This window comes from Xiphophorus maculatus, chromosome 18 (assembly GCF_002775205.1).
Source record: "Xiphophorus maculatus strain JP 163 A chromosome 18, X_maculatus-5.0-male, whole genome shotgun sequence".
In the NCBI taxonomy this organism is placed as follows: Eukaryota; Metazoa; Chordata; class Actinopteri; order Cyprinodontiformes; family Poeciliidae; genus Xiphophorus; species Xiphophorus maculatus.
In genome coordinates, this window is record NC_036460.1 from 30,111,317 (window position 1) to 30,131,395 (window position 20,079).

The 20,079-nt window shown below is 41.3% G+C and overlaps 1 protein-coding gene across 1 annotated transcript in view; it reads left to right on the forward strand.

Moving 5' to 3' along the window:
• Positions 1 to 20,079, forward strand: part of LOC102235066 (ubiquitin-associated and SH3 domain-containing protein B-like) — a 46,701-nt gene that overhangs the window by 22,731 nt on the left and 3,891 nt on the right. The window contains exons 2-13 of the mRNA XM_023351762.1: positions 11,776 to 11,829; positions 12,833 to 13,019; positions 13,107 to 13,305; positions 13,940 to 14,109; positions 15,059 to 15,267; positions 16,436 to 16,580; positions 17,042 to 17,168; positions 17,242 to 17,361; positions 17,437 to 17,529; positions 17,606 to 17,750; positions 18,807 to 18,913; positions 19,004 to 19,113. Of these exons, the coding sequence (XP_023207530.1) occupies positions 11,776 to 11,829; positions 12,833 to 13,019; positions 13,107 to 13,305; positions 13,940 to 14,109; positions 15,059 to 15,267; positions 16,436 to 16,580; positions 17,042 to 17,168; positions 17,242 to 17,361; positions 17,437 to 17,529; positions 17,606 to 17,750; positions 18,807 to 18,913; positions 19,004 to 19,113 (1,666 nt within the window). The remainder of the gene's footprint in view (positions 1 to 11,775; positions 11,830 to 12,832; positions 13,020 to 13,106; positions 13,306 to 13,939; positions 14,110 to 15,058; positions 15,268 to 16,435; positions 16,581 to 17,041; positions 17,169 to 17,241; positions 17,362 to 17,436; positions 17,530 to 17,605; positions 17,751 to 18,806; positions 18,914 to 19,003; positions 19,114 to 20,079) is intronic.

The window sequence follows — 20,079 nt, forward strand, 5'->3', positions numbered from 1 at the left end:
GATTCACACAAATCTACAAGAGCATCGCAGTAAAGTCGACACACATAAACAGCAATAGAGTCACAATAACATCACTGTAGAGTTTAAATCGGTAGATTTTCAAGTAGATTTTCAAGACTTTAAAATGTCAACATGTAAAATTTTCCTTTTTCACATACACCCAGAAATCTGACGCACAAGCTAACATCCGCTAACAAATAGCGATAAAGCTGCTTCTCTCGGCCCACAGATGGGCCCAGTTTTACTTCAGAAAGCAACTGATGGGACCCTGGGAAAGACTATTGTTGTGTTCAAGTTGTGCTAAAAGAAGTCAGTCTTTCAGCGAAGCTATTCAAACCTAAAATAGCATCTGAGTGCTAAACTTGGCCACAGTCCACATTTCTAAAGAGGTTCCATGAATGATCAGGAGTTCCTGAAACACTGGGAAGCCAAAAGGATGTAATATCACTTTATATGAACCAAATAACAGATTTAAAAACAATAAATAACTTTATTGTTGAGCTCATATATGTATTTATTCAACAATTTAGGTGCAAAAAGCCATTTTGAATTGGAAATGTTGCTTCTTTGGTCAATATAAGGTTTTTGATTAAAATGCGATTAACTGAGATTAAATGATGAAATAATAGTAGAAATTTTTAGCTAAATTAAAAAAAAATTCCCACCACTGCTACCATCACAGGCTAAAAGAAAAATAAACTCAGGAGGAAACACAAAAAGGTTTGTGCAAAAGTATATCAAGCATGATGTAATATAATATAAAATGAGAGTTATTGTTCAGTGTATCTACAAATGTTGGAGACCTTGTAATATTTGATGACAGTACAGCCTAAAAACAAAGATGCTTTCTGTGTAGTTTTGTTTTGTTGAAAACATGTCAAACATTTGATCTATAGATAAATATTTCACATAGATAAAGCCCAGTGAAAGGTAGTGTTTTTGTTTTGCATGAAACTGGCTGAAGACATTAATTTTGGTTCCCACTTCCTTTGGTTTCTGTGTTACAGATACATAAATTTTTTTTAATGCTGTACAATTATGTACATGTAGCTTAATGTGCCCTAAGCCGTGCCGCGACATGCTTAGCGCTGAATTTGAACATGCAGCGTTGTATGATGCACAGGCCTGAGCAGGGCTGCGTGGGCGCGCTGCCGCGTCTCTTTCTCTTCCTGTCTCTGTCAGGCTCTGCTAACACTTAACAGAGGATCTCTCTATGGTTGGAAAACTTGCTTTCACATCTGTGGGCGACAATCAGCGTGTGGCTTTCTCACAGTAAATCCATTTTGAGATAAGAAGAGAAAAAAGGGCAACAATATTAAAAGCCTGATCGAGCTGAAGCAGACGCCGCAGGACGAACAGAGAACGCGTTGGGCCTGCGAAAACTTTACATGCACTTTGTCCTTTTAATTTAAAAAAAGAACGTATGCAGAGCAGTTCTGCTTTAAAACTTCTCATTTTTCCAGTTTACTCATTGCTGAGGAGGAAGCATGATTTTGATCAAGGGACATCCTACCATCTCACATAGCGCTTTTTATTCCTTCGGTTTAGTCAGCCCACGCGGTTCTGTGAGCGCCGAACGTGGAGAGACGGACGGCTCTCTTCCGGAAGGTGAGGCAGAGAAACAGCTGTGGACAGATCAGGGTGCCATGGGAACGCAGGGAGAGGCGACCCCTGGAGAGGGACAATATCACTGGGCAAGGACCAGCTGTGTAACACATGAAGCTGCAGCTTGATTATTCTGACGATTAATCGATTAATCGTTAAAAAAATGGCTCGTTCTGCTCATTCTTCATTTAACCACTTACATTTATTTTATGCAATATTGAGAGTAAAAGAGGCAACATGAACTAATAGTAAAGAGGCCAAAAACAAATAATTCAATTTATTTCTTAAATCAAAAAATAAAAATTTGATTGCCTAAAATGTGATAATAGCATTGCTTTACTGAACACTTGATCATTTGTACCAAAGGAGGCATCTGCAGCTAAAAAATACTTCTAACATCAACGTGTGAAAATCTCAAACCTTTTTGGTTGATATCATATCAGTAAGACTGATCTGATGATTATTTTTTGGATTAACCGATTAATAATTGGGTAGCAAAAGGTTCTTAAAGGGAGATTTTTTTTTGACAGAATTCAAACCGTCTTTATACAGCTTTGCCTTAATATCTGCTCTGAGGGAGCTGTTCTTTCAGTAAATTGCATTTTTTAGAGTCTGCATACTAAAATTACAGATTAATCAATTACTAAGCTAGTTGGTGATCATTTCAATAATTGATTAATCACAATTAATTGTTTGAGCCGTAGCTGATAACACTCCAGAGCATTTTCACTCTGTTACAGTTGAGGCATGTCACTTTTTCAAACCCAGCTAAAAATCAGCCAGTTCTGGTTACCAACACATTTCTCCATGAATCTCTAAAGCAGGAATATCCTCAGTTTTAATATTAGAGTTGAAGCAACACGTGTTGGAGATTCACAGTACATCTGTAAAATACATGGAAGGCGGAACGATTTCAGTCAGACTTCATGTTTGAAAAATTATGAGAATTTAAATATTTATGAAGCAAAACAGAAATATTGCAGCGCCTTTTTCTTTGGGACAACATTTAGAGTCACCACATAATTTTAGAAATAGTTACAGTGGTGGGATTATGTATTATAAAGGAACATACCGCCACTTTAAAACACAAGCAAGTAAATATGCTACCTTAAGTTGTTATGAAAATGGTCTATATATCAAAATTAACAAAAAAAATGTCACTTTGCATCATACTTGTGTCTCATTCCTCTGTCTCTGTTATAAGTTCCTACCCTGTCCCAATCTCCTTTTTCGGTATATCATCACAACAATGGTTCTCCATTATTAATAAGTTCTTTAATAATTCTTCGTCATGTAACATTATGCATCAGCAGGTGGAAGTTGGCGTCTAATACATTGACCTCGGGTTCCTTCAGATTCGTGACTCGCCTTGTATCTGCGACAGAAACGTCTGTCTCTGGTTTTGTGGCTTCTGCTTGCCGCCTTGGTGTGGCCGGAGCTCCTCAGGCCTCAAACTTCTGCTCTACAGAGCTGAGATGAAAAGTGTCAAAGGCTGAGAGCGCCAAGTTGCACTCTCATGGCTACGTCGAGGCAGTTCCTTGTTCCTAGCGGGCCGAGCTGATAGCTGGCCTGCTTTGAGCATACATCAGGCTTGGCTTCCTAACAACTACTTTCTCTTCAGGTTTGATTTAGTCTTTGCTTCAAACTGAGCGAGGTCTGCTTGGTCCCTGTAAAACTGTGCAGTGTGTTTACACGGGAACCTCCTCGAGCCTTCACTAAACTCATAATTGACATGCATGACTCATCTCAGGGCTCGCCTTGTGAAACTGCAAACCGCAGCTGTGGAAACCCTGTCAGGCAGCTCAAGAAAAGGGAAGTGGAGGTTGTCTCAGAGAATACACACTTCATGCAAGACTCACTCTTTTGTATTTCTCTGAAACTGAGGAAAGTCGTGGTATAAAGAAAGCACACCACCTTTATAGGTGACCTATTATGTTTCCTTAAACAAGTCATAATAAGTCTATTGGCTATACAAAACATGATCATTGCATTTTTTGCATGAAATCATTCTTAGATAATAATATTTTCGTTTGCTCTGGTCGGAGAAATCTATTTCAGATCTTTTTAGGTCTAGTCCACACGTTGCCAGATATCTGAGAATACATGTTTATACATTCTGGTCTTTCAACCACACAAAATGCAGTTTAGTATTGATTTAATAAAAATCATTACTTTTAAAAACTCTGACCAAAGTGGGGATTTGAGAAAATTCTGCGTTGGTGTTTGTGTGTGTGCATGAGAAATGCAGATATAGGGTCCCGCACATACTTCCTTTGACACGATTTCAATCGCTTTATATTATAATGCGGTATTTAAAAGTAGTTCAACCTATATATCTGTCCACACAAATGAACCTCATGGCGCCATGTTTAATTTGTGGTTGTTTTGAAGCGTTGCGCTACACTGCCCCCTATGGGTTTGGCATGTTTACGCTCACGGGCGTATTTGGGTTCATGTGAATGAACATTTTTCTTATGCTGAACTACAATTAGTAAAATAAATAAATAAAAGATTATCTTTTGAAAGGTATTCCATTGACTTTGACTTTAAAACCCTGAAGTAGTCATAGTGCACTTTGAACGGGTTCATGGTTTACTCTGTGATAACGGTCGATGTATGAGAAACACGGACAGCTGAAGGGAAAATCTGTCATCATCTCATTTCAGTCTTCTGCTGTGAAACGCTGCATACTACTCTGGCATGAATCACTCTCTGCCCAGTATACCCCCCTTACTCCACCTCTCCCTTCACACTCATACACACACACACACACACATAGACTCAGCCTCCAAACTTCCACAGACCTCAAATGGATTAAATATTTGTGGAATGCACCGAAGCTGGCTCAGTCCAAGAATCTCCTCAACCCCAATGAGCCGGAGGACATGCCGCCAGTGACCTGCTCCTTAAGTCCTGAACTAGAACTGAGCTCAGCTCATTTGTATCAGATGTTCACCCCTTGGCTGAGGTAACCTGGCAACACCAGCACCAACTAGTTCGTGTTCGTGTTGAGCTCAAAGCTTTGGCCGACCTCATGATTTAGTAATGAGACTCTTTTATCAGACTGGATCTATCGTTAAAGGCATTTTCATGCATCCCTGTGTTGCATCTCCTTATGACTGCTATATATATTTGAACATTTGTTTCAGTAGAAATGGACGATATGGTGAAAAGATATCATTTCAGATATTTTTTTAAATTTAATTTTTAATTTTAATTTGAGTTCAGTTCTGTTTTGCGCTGATTAAAGACATTTAAGATATAAAGGTATAAACATCAGAGAGACGTCCTGGGGGAAGAAACTGTTTCTGTGGTGACTGGTTTATGCAAGTAGCACCCTTGCATAAACCAGTCTTCAGAAATGTAACACATTTCTGAAAGGGAAAGTGCTAACAGCTAGTGTCCAGGATGTGTGGGATCTGGAGAGATGTTAGCGCCTCCTTTCCTGACCCAGGCCTATAGACGTCCTGGATGGAGGGAAGGTTAATCCTGATATGTATATACAGTTATTTGACAGTACATATTGTTCTGACTCCACTCTCATAGAGATGAAGCCAAGATGGGGCCATTAGCTGGCTCTAACTTGTAAAGCTGTAGCTTAGCCACTGTGGCTCAGTGGGTTGAGTAGTCATCTTGCAGTTGGAAAGTTGTGGGTTTGATTTCATCTTCCTCCTGCCATATGTGCCCCTACGGAAGGCAGCCCATGATTTCTACTGATCTCCAAATCAGAGTGAATATTTGGATGTGACTCCTGACTAAAGAGCTTTAAGGGTTCAGTAAGACTAGAGAAGCTCTTTATGACTTCACTTCCTTTACTATTTTATGGTGACTGTTTCTTTGATAGTTCACAGGTGTGGATGTCAAAGTTTCTGAGCTTTTTCAAATTTATCATAAATTCCTGGGTGAAGGATCTAATTTAGTTTTTCTTCCTCTTTCCTTGTTTCTTCTCTTCCTGTTTTTGTTTTCTATTTCAAGATTTTTCTTTTTCTTTTCTTCTTTTTTTGTCTTTTTAACAAACAAGCATAGCTAAGCCTCATGTCTAGTGGTACTGGCCATGCTACAGGAACTTGCCTAGATCCGTCCGTCTGGGGTTCAGAACACTAAGTGCTTTCCATCATATTAGTGTGAAAATCCTTTAGCCAAACTGCTAACCCAACATGACACCAACACTGGAGTGAACTGGAAATGGAGCCAGGTGCAGTCACCCACTTCTCAAGTATTTTGGCTTCATTTCTTGTGTTTATAGAAGCATCTGAAAACACTTTGTTTTGAAAGGGAAGCAGTGTTAGAGATTCTACATCTCTGTTTATTTCTATTTTTAATGTGTTGCACTTTGCGCAGTAAAAATAGCTTTCATCCTGCAACTCTTTTCTCAATTTCATACTGACTCTTGAGTCATTTTGTGATGCTTTGGTTAGAGCCTTCATTTAAAGCCTTTTACTCCTGACAGGAAAATAAGCCACAAGCGTCATGTAATGCCCAGTCATTGAATAGAATAAAAATAATAAATAAACAGTGAAACCGCCAGAATCTTTCAAATAAAAATATATTTAAAAAACTTTTTTTTTTCTGTCGTACCGCCCAGCACTAATTTCAACACAGGTCTTTCCACTATTGTAAGAATAGAAAAAAAAGTTTAAAATCCAGACTAAAATGTTTTGGAGAAAGACTAATTTAAATTAGTCTTTAAATTAGTTGTTTTCTCTTAGCATTACGAATTAATGCGTTAACATAGTAATCTATATTGTAATTGAGCATAAACATAAGTGACTAAATCTCTGCTCATGGAAAACCTGTCATATTTCAGAGAAAAGTCAGATAGGGGATTAAAGAGACATGTGTAACAGGATTACTGCATCACACAAACACAGCCGGCGTCCTGACAGTGACTCTTTCTGTATAAAAACCAAAGTTCCATATATCCATGCTCAGCCCATATATATACAGTAGGTCTACAGTTTTTACTGGTTGGCTGATAAATAAATGTAACTCTATTAGACAAAAAGCTATTCTATGAAAGACGTTCAGGTTTCATGCAGCGTTTATTTTCTGGGTGATGTGTCCAGAGAATGTCCTGTTTTCATGCGACTCGAGCCACTTTCTCATGTCTGTCTGACTGACGCTCCTACATCTGCCAGACTTTATCCATATAGCCGGCCTCCTGATGTAGAACGAAATGTTTTCCGCTCTCCAGCCTCGTTGCGCTGTGACTCAGCCACGCGCTGCGCAGAAGACCTGGAGTTATCTACATGTTCCCGACACATTCGAACCTGAGGCCAATCTCACGCAAAGGAGCGTTTATAACTCGCTGGACGGCTGTACACATTTTCTTTTCCTGGAAACACAAATGCAGTCCCCCCCCTTCCAGAAATAAATGTGGTGAACTTTATCTTTTTTTTCTTGCATCAAAGTATTTGTGTATTTCAAGAAGCACTGTGAGGCTTAGAGTCGTAGTCGGTGGTATCACGGAAATAACAAGTATGAGGAAACTTCAGGAGAATGTTTGACCTGCAGGTGGGAGGGGGTTATCACGGGACATCTTGTCTCCTTACGGTTTTGTTTACCTACAGTGATGATTACTGTTTTTGTTCTTTTTCATTTTGTTCATACAGAGTTCTTTTTGCCTTTTTTTAATCTTCGCCCGATCAGCCTCATCATCCTGTAGAAAAAGTTGTAATTTTTAAGGTTTTATTGGCTCTAGTGGCCTTTATTTGATAGTGAATTGGCAGGAAAGTGGGAATGAGAGAAGAGGGAAGACATGCGGCAAAAGTCGCCAGGCCAGGAATCGAACCTGCGACAGCTGCGTTGAGGACTAAGGCCTCCTTATGTGGGTTGTGCTTAACACCTGCACCACCACAGCCCACCATCCTGTAGAAACAGTAGTTTTTTTTAATCAACCTGTGTGATTGATCAAATATCAGAGCTGAACTGAGTCACCTGACTGCTCTAACCTATAAATGCCACTGAATGTTCTGGTACGCATGTAAATGATTTGAGTTGACAATCCTCTTCATTTAATAACTGATTGTTATATTTAATGGTAGACACAGGACATAAAAGATGTAACATTTAAAATGCTTCACAGATCTCAGCTCTACCTTTGCAGATTTCTGTGATATAGTCCAACACAAAGTAGCAAAGAATTGTAAAATGGAAGGAAAAGGATGCATTGTTTCCCAAACTTTTTACAAATAAAAATCTTACAATTTATGAAATGCAGTACATGTTGCATATAACGACTGTTCTATACAGGACATAACAGGCTAATATTAAGCCTGTCACAAAAATCAATTAATTATATGACAAAATAAAATGAGTTCAATAACTTCCAAACTTTATAATCCATTTTATTTATAGGTTTGGCTGTAAGTAATTTTTATTTCGGTTTTATTTATAGTTTTTGGCTGTTGTGTTTTATGTTGGAGGTTAAAAATATCCTCCAGGTCCAGCGTTGAGTGTTCTTCACAAAAATGAAAGTTTATTGGACAGACTTGCGTTATTGTGCCACTATCAATATATTACTTGAAATTGGCATCAAAACAACAATATTATGACTTATCGCAATAATTACTGTGATAACAGGAACATTTGTTATCGTGACAGACCAACCTAATATTCACTAAAATAGAGTTTGTGTTTTTTGGATGAACTGCTAACAGATTTTTGAAATGAACATGTCATATCTCAGTGTTTTTAGCCCTGCCCTGACTGGTCTCTGGTTTCAAAAAGTAATCGATCACAAGTAATATATTAACCACTCATAATATCTCAACAGAACCCCACATTTTAAAAGAACGACCCAAACTACCATTTAAAACGGACTTAAAATTTTATTAATTTATTTGCAAAGTGCCTTTTTTCACTGATCTTGTGAATTGGCCGCTATATAAATAAACTAAATTTAAATTTGAGTAAGTTGTTCTGATGTGGGTCAGTGGTTAGCATGACCCTGCAGTCTGTTTAAAAGAAGTGAAGTTCTCGCAGCTGTGAGCGGACACAAGAAAATGACTTATAAAGCTTCCAGATATTTCTGTATTCTTCTCATAAAATGCATGTTCAATTTGGAACATGTTCTATCACTCAAGCTTCAATTAGTCAAGTTTATTTGTATAGCAACAAGGCAGTTCAAAGTGCTTTACAACATAAAGCATCTAAATCTATATTTATATCTAACTAGTATTCTTCTGCATAGTGCGGTGTGCGTAACTTAACTTTACGTCATGCTGCACATAAAAACAAGTTTCACATGTTGACTGACTAAATGCCGAGCGCGTCGCTGGATCCACTTCTCCTTTTCAGTTCTATTTCAGAGCCTTTGGTCAAATATTATGTCTTTATTGACTCGTGTGACAGGTAGCGAGGCGTAAATCTTTCTGATCCTGTGCTGACTGTGTGATCGACTGTCTTGTCAAAGTGGTTAAAGACGCCCGAAGCGACCTTCCCCTCATCAGCTGCGTCACGACGGCGGCACTGCTGCTGCCGCTGTGAGCTCGCAGGCTGGGGTCAGAACGGCTGTGTGCTGAGGTCACGCATGTGAAGCTGCAACAAACGACTTGTTTCCTTTCTCTGGTGTCTGAGGTAGAATTATTTAAAACGTCTACTGTAGGAGCGGTGTTATAAAGAAATGGTAACATATAGACAACCAAAGCAGAAGTTTGAGTTGGTTCAGTAGGAAACAGGAAAATGATGAATAGACCATTTTTAGTCCGTTTACATTTTCAACCCCTAAACTCAGCAGCTGCCCCCCCCCCCCCCCCCATGACTCTCAGACATGTCTTCAGTTATGGTGGGATATCTGTATCATACACCGGAACCACTTCTGTACATTTTAATCTTTTTTTGTTAAAATTTAATTGTAAATGTGATAAATTGCTGATAGGTATGAAGACATTGTCAAAAGTTAGCCAGGTGTGTGTGTGTGTGTGTGTGTGGAGGGGGGGTCGACACCGCCCGGCCTCGTCCCCCCCAGCTCGGCTTAATGAGATGCTGATGAATCAGTTCTGCTGCTCCTCCTCATCCTCATCCTCATCAGCCAGACCTGAGGCGGATGAGTAAATCACTCCTCAGTCAGCTCCACTTCATTCACGCCCGTTTTGTACGTCTGGTGATGCATCACCAGTTCCACGGCGGTGGGGGAGGGAAGGGACGTGAAACATGAAACAGTGACACAGACAGCAGAAACTGAGCGTGTTTCTTTGTGTTTGCTCATCCTTCCTATCAGTCGGTGCTAAGCGTCGCTCTCTGCTGCTCTCGGGGTCTTTACGAGGAACCGACACTTCCTCTGACTCGTGATCCAGATTCTTCTGCCCACACTCTGGCTTTCTCAATTCTTCCCGTGACATAAACGCTCTCTTACTCAGCGATGCGTGCCGGCCTTTCAGAACACGCAGGGGGCAGTGGAAACAGTGGAAACAGTGGAAACAGTGATCTCCTTTCTTAATAGTTTTATCTTAATGTGGGCAGGTTTAGCTGGAAAATAAATCAAAGACATTCAGTTTTCCTTCCTCTGAGTGGAAGGAAAACTGATGAAGCCACTGATTCAGTGGACCTCATGCAAATGTTTGTATGACACGCTGATGCATAGGAAGTAGGGCTGACACAGTTATTCAGATTAATCATGATGAATTGATTATTGAAATAATTGTGAACTAATTTAGTCATTGAGTAACTGTCAACTGGAGTACATACAGGCTTGAAAATGACTTTTGCAGACAAAAGTAATTTTTTGTACGTTCTACCCCAAACTCCTCGCGTGGCGGTTTTAGCTTCACCTGCTTTAGATTCTGTAAAAAGAAAATCTATGAAGCACCTTTCACTATCCAGTTATTAATGCATAGTTCTTATTTGTAGTCACACTTCTGGGAACTTTGCAGCTTTAGTAAAATTTAGTATTACCACTACTACAACAAATTAGAATTTCAGCTTTGATCTTATAAGTGATGTAAAATTTATGAATACCTGAAATAGTTTTCAACCCTCACCTATTTGCTATATATAACATCTTTAGAGGTAGATTACATTATTAATACAGTAGCAATAAAATACATAGCTAGTAGCAGCAGGGTTAACAGTGATGTTTTCTGTCCCTAAAAACAAACCATGTCTTAAAACAAGCATCTTCAGAACACCAGTAAACCAAGTGAATTTAATCATATTGGAGCAGACAGGAGAGATAATGATAAATATGTATTAGGCTGCATCTATTGCAGTTTTCTGGCCAACCACTGATGACTGACCTTTAAAAAGCCTGACCTTCCAATTCCAATTTTGGCCGATATCAATATTTTTTTGTCTGAAATGTCACTAAATATAGCAAGAAAGCTGCTGAGTTGGCTGAGAGAGGTTATTGCTGTCAACTACTGTTGACAGTCATGTGCAGACATGATGGGCTGGTCTGTCAGTCAAACTTCTCTCACAGGAGAGCAGAAGAGGACAGTGGTTGATTTTTAGACCTTTGCTGTGGAAGATAAGATTGGTGGATAAGATCGACTTCACATGTAAGTATCTGCTGATCTGCTGATCTCCAATCTCCCAATATTAAGGAAATCGGCACCAATAAATCTGTGCACCACTAATCAGGTAACATTATTGGCTCTAAATGCGTTTTGTTCAGCTGAACTCAAAGCCTGTGAGCCTCACAGCCCACAGGCTCTTTGGGCTGTGAAGGCTGCAGACCCCTGGGCACCACACACAATCCCAAAAAACTGAAAGTTGTGGTTCCGAAGTGAGCTTAAAATGTGAATGCAGATGTTTGAAACGAGAAGTTACAGCAGACATTGTTGAATATTCTGAGTCGAACAGTAGCTGAATTTCTGTTTGCTTCACCTCAACCAGGCAACCAGGAAAGGCTGAATAATTCACCAGCCTGCCTTTTTCCCCTCACGCCGTTTGTACCCAACTCCCACAGCAGCCCGCTCGGTGAACGGCTTTGAACCCTTCCCAGCTTGTTTCTCTTTCTTGGATCTGTTTCCAAGGTCACACTCTCCTCCCAGACGCCAGTCCTCGGCTCTTCTCTTTTTAATTCTCCATCTGTTCCCAGAAGCTCCTCAGAAGCTCAGCTGTACTGAGACGTTTCGCAGCTGATCTCCATCTCTGCTTCCCCTGCGCCTGCCTCTGAAACCTGTCGTGGTCACGCTGTTTATCTGTGATCTCTGCTATGTTCTCTTCCAGCCTGAAGTCTCTGGTGTCAACTGGAGGTCGGAGTGTACAGGCAGCATGTGACTGGTGAGTTTAAACACGTGTTTACATTTATCCATCCTTAGCTAAACCACTAAGTGTGGGCACAGCACAAAACACACACTCATCGCAAGTCAAGGTGTGAGAAAACTGTGTGTTGTGGCGCCCTCTGGTGTTGTTTTGTGCTGCATTACATCTGAATATTTCAATAATGAATGTTGAAATAAAAAATTGAAGATATCTATACATTCCGACATTTACCATCTTAAACTGAATGAACTGAGAGGAAAAAATAGATACATCTCTCAGTTATTAATGACAAGCTAATCTACGAAGCTGCATTAGTTCTACAGGTGAATTATTTATGAGAGGAGAGATGCTGCATAAATGGCTGTCAGTTGTGATTTTATGATGTCAACAAAACATGTCAGGCTTGCAGAAGAGTGAAAGTAGAAAACGTGTGAATGAAGACGCTCTGGTCGGATGAGACCAAACTTTCCCCCCACAGTGAAACATAGACTTGGCAGCATCATGCTGTGGAGATGCTTTTCTTTAGCATGAACGGGGAAAGTGGGAGGATGTGCGGGGCTGGATGGTGCTCAGACAAAACCTGCTGGAGGCTCAAAAAGACTTGAAACTGGGGTGGAGGTGCTCCTTCCACCATAAACATACAGCCAGAGCTGTTTGGATTAGAGCAAATTCACTGTTCCCATGTTCTCTCTGGAGCCCAAAGCTTTCAAACGGGCTTTGTAACCCATTTCCAATTTGATACAATTCAGCTTCAATTTCTCTTGATCTTGACATGATGAAACTACGAACTGTTGTCAGGCAGGTTCTGTTTAAAAAGTGTGATGTGTCACAGATGATTTCTCAAAGGGCGCTGTTAAAACTGAAGAATTCTGTAAGACAGTAATGTTTATTATAATGTTTATTGTAATCTCATCATATCTTTGTTAGAAAAAACTGTTGAGAACTACATATCATCTTCCGTTTTTTCACATTCATGCACTAGTTTACCACATACATGAGAGCAGAAATCTGTCCCCACCAGGCTGTTCTCCCATGTGGACGACCCGTTCCTGGACGACCCCCTGCCCAGGGAGTTCGTTCTCTACCTGCGACCCAGCGGGCCGCTCCAGAACCAGCTCTCACACTTCTGGCAGCAGAGCCGGGTCACCTGCGGCAAAAACAAGGCCCACAATATTTTTCCACACATCACTCTCTGTCAGTTCTTCATGGTGAGCTGAAACTACCGGACCCCGTCTCAGCCGTGTTCAGTCCGTCCCACCACAGGACCGGCCTTCTGACTCCTCTCTTCCTTCCAGTGTGCCGACCCCAAAGTGGAAGCCCTGTGTGAGGCCCTTCAGACCACCGTGCAGCAGTGGAGGGGCCGCTTCCCCCGCCCGCTGCCTCTGGAGCTCTACACGTCGTCCAACTTCATCGGGCTGTTTGTGGAGGAGCAGGTGGCCGACGTCCTCAGGCAGTTCGCAGCCGACTTCGCCACAGAGGCCGTCAGGAAGACAGGTAGGGTTCTCCAGAGGGACTGTGGGACACAGTGATGTCACTACACCTGTTTTAGGGGGGCTAGCGTCCCCCTAAAATATTCTCAACTAAAGAAACAACCAGTCAGAGCCAGGAGGTGGGGCTTACCACTGCCAGTCATGCTTGTGTACACACTGCTCAGACCCTCCCCCTTCCTCTCTGCTCAGCTGCAGCTAGTTCACCACTTGCCTTAAATGCTAATGCTAGGTAGCATTAGCATTCTACCTAGTATTAACATTCATAAAATAATTTGGTGGTGTTTTGTTAGCATGTTTTTCTGTTTTGTTTTTGTACAAATTCAATGCAATGTGCTAAAAAATAAATTTTTTTAATCATAAGTATCATTTTTAGCTGTCAGTTGCCCTTTACTTCATATCACAATAGTGTGGAAGATCTGGGTAAAATATGGCTGGAACTTCTCTGTTTCTGTTGCTGTTTGAGAAATGTCACACTTTCCCTCCCCGCCTCCTGGGGACTGAGCCCCCTCGTCCTCAGAACCTAGTGATGCCCCTGGTGGGCAAACACACGGTTTGATTGTAGGTAACTTGTAATGTCCAGACCAGACAAATCCCAGAGGCTGACAGTAGAATGACCGCCAATCCCCTGTCTCCTCCAGAGGTCAAAGTGGAGCCTCACAAGAAGCAGCTCCACCTGACGCTGGCCTACAACTTCCCCAGTGATCACCTCTCCTCACTGGAGAAGCTGGCCAAGGGCATCGAGGTGAAGTTGGGCTGTGATTGGCTGGCTGTCCTGTTCTCCCGGGACATTCGTTTTGCTAGCCATGAGGTAGCTCACACTGAAAACAAACCAAAAAAACTATGCTTCCCATGTAGGGCTGGGCGATATGGCTTACAAATAAAATCTACGATTTTTTTTAAACCAAATCCTGTTTTGAATTAATTGTTTTCTTCTCAGTTTATTTTCTAAAAAAAAAAAAAAAAAGAAAAAATATTTTCAAAAATGGCTTTTATTTCAATCATCCCTTCTGTGAGTTGTATCAGAGCCACACTTAGAGAATATTTTGTTTAATTACGAGGATATAGTCTTAATGTTAACAGAATAAAGATGTAATTTTACCAGAAAAAAAATGTCTGAAAATTGAAAAAAATGCTGTAATGAGGGAAAAAAGATCAGGATCTGACAGGAGCAGCTGAGTTCATGGAGTTCTTTCTTCAACATTGTTTGGACATTTGTTTCAAAGTCCTGCTACAGGCAATAATTTGATGCTGATGTTTTAAACAATCAAGTATTTCCACTAAGTATTATTTGTAAAATGTACACCAAAGTATTTTATTTTTTGTTATTTTTGTGTTGGAGTTCTCATAAAATTACTACTTTATTCTCCTAATATTTCGACTTTATTCTGGTTACAATAAAACTTTATTGTTGTATTATTTCAACTTTATGGTTGCGCGACTTTATTCTCCTATTTAAAAATAAAACATTCTTAGCCTGACCCTAATATTCTGCTGTATTATTTGGTCTTTGACTTTAGTTCAAAGACCAAATGATTAGAAACTGTAAAACAGGATCGAAGGCCTCGGCTGTGCAGACATCGCTCTGAACTATGAAAACTAACGGAGTTCATTGGTGGAAAACAAATCCATATATTTCCATAAATGAAATCTTCAAATCGATTTATCGCCCAGCCCTAATTCCATGTCACACATAATGTTCAAACCCTGATCACCTCACAGTCTTAGTTTTCCCATCATGCCTCTGGATGTGCCTGCAGACGCTGAGGGTCATGTACCCCTACATGCCCCAGAACGATGACGAACTGGAGCTGGTTCCTGGGGATTTTATCTTCACGTCTTCCATGGACCAGACCAGCACCAGCGAGGGCTGGGTCCACGGAACCTCGCTGGCCACCGGCCTGTCTGGACTCCTGCCGGAGAACTACGTGAGCCTGGCCGACGAGTCTGACACCTGGGTGTTTCATGGGTGAGGAGCGTCTCCTGCTGACCGGGATGACATAAATAAGTCAGACAGATGGAAAAGCATGAGGGAACAGCGGCTGCAGTTCTCTGGAGGAGCACTGATTACCCTTTTTTTTTTTTTTTTTTTTACTTTTGGCCAATTTATTCCCCCTGAAAATTCCAAAGTAACAAAGTCCACACTGCACCTTGTAAGCCAGCTGATTCACTTTCAATTTAGGAGTAGAACTGAAGTGAAATAAAATTTCAATTTCAATTCTTCAGGTTCATTGCAGCACAGCCTGCTGGAGAAGATCTTTCCTGCCAACAGTCATCACAGTCTTCAATAACTCTTTGAAGAATCTAAATTAATGAGTTACAACCACATTTAATTTCCCTTTGGGATCAATAAAGTACTTTTGAATTTTTAATTGAACTGAATTTTGATTGGCTGTGCACAGAAGCAACTCAGGGCCTGACTGCAACTGGACAAAACTTCAAACTTCAGGATCCTGACTCGGCCCGATGCCTGCCAGATGAAGAGGTTTTGATTCTGAGTTGTAGAACAAACACTTTTAGTTAGTTTTGTGTTTGGCTTCTCCATCACATCAAAAATGAGGGCTGCACTGCCTGCAGTCTTCAGGCCGAATATTGATCTTACCTGACCTGCTGTTTCTGATTTTGGCCGATATTGACTTTTTTTCTGTCTAAAAAGTAGCTAAATATTGGAACAAAACTGCTAAGTTGGCAACAGCAGGGTGATTACTGTTGACTGCACATGTGCAGATGTGGCCTGGTGGACAGCTTAGATTTGGTCAGAACTTGTTTTGACTGCAACACTTTAGGTGGCTTTTGATAACGTAGAATAATTCTAAATGCAAGGGAAAACGATCAAATATTTTTTGAGTTATTTAGAAGATAATCTCGTAATCACATGTGGCTCCATATGACATTTTGGATATTTGGATCAAAATTCTAGGTGTGGAATTGTAATGTATTGTCAGAGCAGAGGAACAAAGTATGAATTATAAATATTCTTATAAAATATGCATTTGTATGAGTATGCGGCGCCAGGACAGTCACCACTGTTATTTGACAAAGGCTCTCACTGCGATATTATTTTTTTCGGCTCAAAAATGATGCAACCGATTTTTCAGCAGGCATCAGTCAGCTGTCCGTCTTTCTTCTCTCCCCAGCTCCCACTCCTTCTTCAGCTGTGGACCTGGTGATAAAGCTGGTAAGGATAAAGGAATGTTTGACGGCCTGCTGGACAGCAGACGTCCCGACAGCACCGGTCCTGGAGACACGCCTGCTCTCAGTGTGATCTGCCACCCTATGCAGGTACTGGTGGTTGTGATGCTGCCTTTAAAAAGCTACTAGTCCCACTCAGAGATTAGTTCACTTCTAACAAGATATTTTTCCCATAAGTGAAATAATCTGCTAATGGATCTAGTAGTTTGTTTGTTTTTTTTAACCAATATTAAGGAATTATTGACTCAAAACAAACTTCTACATCTTCATGAAAAGATAGTTTGGTCTTATTGTTAGTGTTCTACCATATTTGCACTAGAAATGAGAACAAAAATCCTTGGAAAGATTTAGTGTTTTTTCTATGGTTCATGAAATGAGAAGCTTCTCTTTGCGTTGAAAGAAAACCGCCCAGCATTAATTCACTGACAGGAGGCTCATACCTGCTTGTGCAGTGAAATCCAGTTTGTGTTTTGTATAACTCTCAGTTCAAAGCGTTTCCACTACGGTGCCGCTTGCCTGACTCCATCATTTCTGGGCCCGTTTCACTGCAGCAGGTCCTGCGGCTCAGTGGCAGCCACACTCGGCAGCCCAAACGGACGGTGTTTGTGTGCCGGCACGGCGAGAGGATGGACGTGGTGTTTGGGAAACACTGGCTCACTCTCTGCTCGGACGGCAAAGGTGAAACTTTAGACTCTGCCAGGTCTGACTTTACACCAGAGCTCAAGTCTAAACGCATGTCGTTGCTCTGCAGGTAGATACGTACGCTCCAACCTCAACATGCCTCCCAGCCTGCCTCTGTGGGGAGGACAGAGAGACTACGACATGGACGCCCCCATCACTGTGTTTGGGTCCACTCAGGCCCGATTAGTGGGTACGTCAGTGACAGAGTTGTTGGCAATGTGGCTTTTTGAAACATATCCAAGGTAACCGTGTGCTGCCTTCTCAGGCGAGGCCCTGTTGGAGAGCAACACGATGATAGACTTTGTGTACTGCTCTCCGTCGCTGCGATGTGTTCAGACTGCGCAGAACATCTTGAAAGGTGAGCCGGTTCTGCTCGGCAGTCGGTTCCGACGGCCCTGCGGCCCTCCCTGACCGCCGGGTGTTTGTGTGAGCAGGCCTGCAGCAGGACGGGAAGCTGAAGGTGCGCGTGGAGCCGGGTCTTTTCGAGTGGACAAAGTGGGTGTCAGGGAACTCCATGCCAGCGTGGATCCCCCCCACTGATCTGGCTGCTGCCAACTTCAGCGTAGACACAGCTTACAGGTGAGGGAGATGTCCGTTTCCATGACAACACTTCACATTTCAAGCCTGAAACCACCCTGTTCCAAACGGAGGAGTTAAAGGTTCCTGGAGGTGAACAGACAGACGGGTCCAGTCCTGGTCTGCCACAGAGACTCAGTGATGTTGCATTTCAAAAATAGGATTTCAGACTCGACTCAGACTCCTGGACCAACACTCGAGGTTTTGTAGCAGACTTTAGGAGTCGGTTTGTGCTCTGCAGAATCTAGCTAACCCCAGTTCTATTTAGTCGGCTTTAATCGAACTCTAGTAGATTGTTTTTTTTTTTTGTTGGGGGGTCCGGTTGGTTTGGGGAAGTGTGAATGTGAAATCAAACTCTGTAGCTGAACAAGAGTGAACTTTGGTTCGCCTACAAACCTAGATATCACTTCTGTTGAAGTGAACTCTGGTGCAGTTTGAATGCATATGTGAACTCCAAGCAGACCGGACACTTCTCCAAAAGCAGAAAATGGACTACAGTGCAGGGCATTCTGGGTAACTGCAAAACAAACATGCCAGTTGAGCACTAGGGGTAGAAATTTTCTCCTCAACCAACTCAAACCCACATTTCATTTTAAACACACACACTCCCATTTCTTTCTGCTAAACACACCATTTTGTTTCCATGTATGAAAACTTTGGCATTTTGTTCTGTTTTGTGTTGGGGACTCTTTGGGGGGGAGGGGGGGGGTATTTTTCTAAATTATGAAAAATAAATTGCTGCTCAATTATCTGACGTAATTTAATTTAGTTGTTATTTTAAATCTTTGTGTTCCACTCTTTCTGTTTGTTCTGGTTCGGATTCCCATTTGCAGCAGCTGACTTGTAACACACACCAGTTCACACAGACCCCCTGCTGCCTGTTGTTTACTGGAGCTGAAACCCTCCATTGTTTTCTCACCGCAGACGATGAGTAACATTTAGAAAGTCGCCATAAGTTGTTGGTTGCCGAAGCAGACACACAAAATGTCCGCCGGGTCGATCTTCTCTCTCCTGAAAGTTGCCTGACGTCATTCTGTCTGTCTGTCTGTCTCTGCGCAGGCCTCTGATCCCGGCCAGCAAGCTGACCGTGTCCGAGTCCTACGAGAACTACATGAGCCGCAGCTACCAAGTCACCAAAGACATCCTGTCAGACTGCAAAAGCACAGGTAGCCCGAGCTCCTCCGCTGCCGCCGTTGTCGGTGCTCTTACGTCGGTGCTGCGCTGACGCTTCGTGTTTTTCTTTCCGCTCTGCGTAGGAAACAACGTGCTGATCGTAGCCCACGCGTCCTCCCTGGAGGCCTGCACGCGGCAGCTGCAGGGCCGCAGCCCCCAGAACGCCAAGGACTTCATCCAAGTCGTACGAAAGGTCCGTCTGCTCCGCGTCAGTTTTGGTTTCCACAGCACACTTTTCTCCTGTCACAGCTCCTCTGGCCAGCTGGGTATGATGACACAGTGCTTTTCAAAAGGGAAGAAGATGAGAGACAAACATGGAATCCAATAAATTCTTAAATCATACATCTTTTTTTTTTTTAAAGAAATGCAATCTTTTTTCAATCATTCTAAAATAAAAGTTAAGATAACTTAAATAGATGGAAGATAGATCAAGCCTTTATCGCCCCACAGGGGGGAAATTAGTCAAACTTCTAGTTAACCAGCAGCCATGCTGGGCTTTTTTTTGTTTTTACCTAAACAGAGTTTTTTTCCTAATCTGTTTAGGCAAAAAAAAAAAAACTAACCATATGCCATCACATTTTCATCTTTGCTGAAAATGTGACAGAATTAATCTAAAAATATTATATATTTTCTTATCAAAAGAGGGGATTATGATGGAAATTTTTTATCTGGTAATCTATTCAATCTGATGTTGAATAGATGTTGAATAGATTAAGAACTTTCTTTCTTATTCAATCTGATGTTGAATAGATTACCAGATAAAATGGAATATATTCTGATGTTGAACATATCAGATATTCCACATCAGAATATATTGAAGATCTTATATTTGGCGTGTCAGATATTCAACAAAATGAAGGTGGCAAAAACATCTGATTTTATTTTTTTTATCAAATAAAATCATGTGATAATAATTTTGAAATGTTAGAAATCTTAGGATCTACTTTTTCTACAGAATTCGCAGAAATTGATCATTTTAACTCCATAATCATTTTGTTTGTTTTAAAATGATGAAATCCTGGTTTACGGCCACTGCCTCATATAGATAGTGACCAACCGGCATGCTGGGAGAAATATTTTGAATGTTGTTCCTATATCTTCATGTAAGAAAGTTTTCAAAGGTAAATAGAGATTTAGGGGAACCTGACAGTGGAAGTTG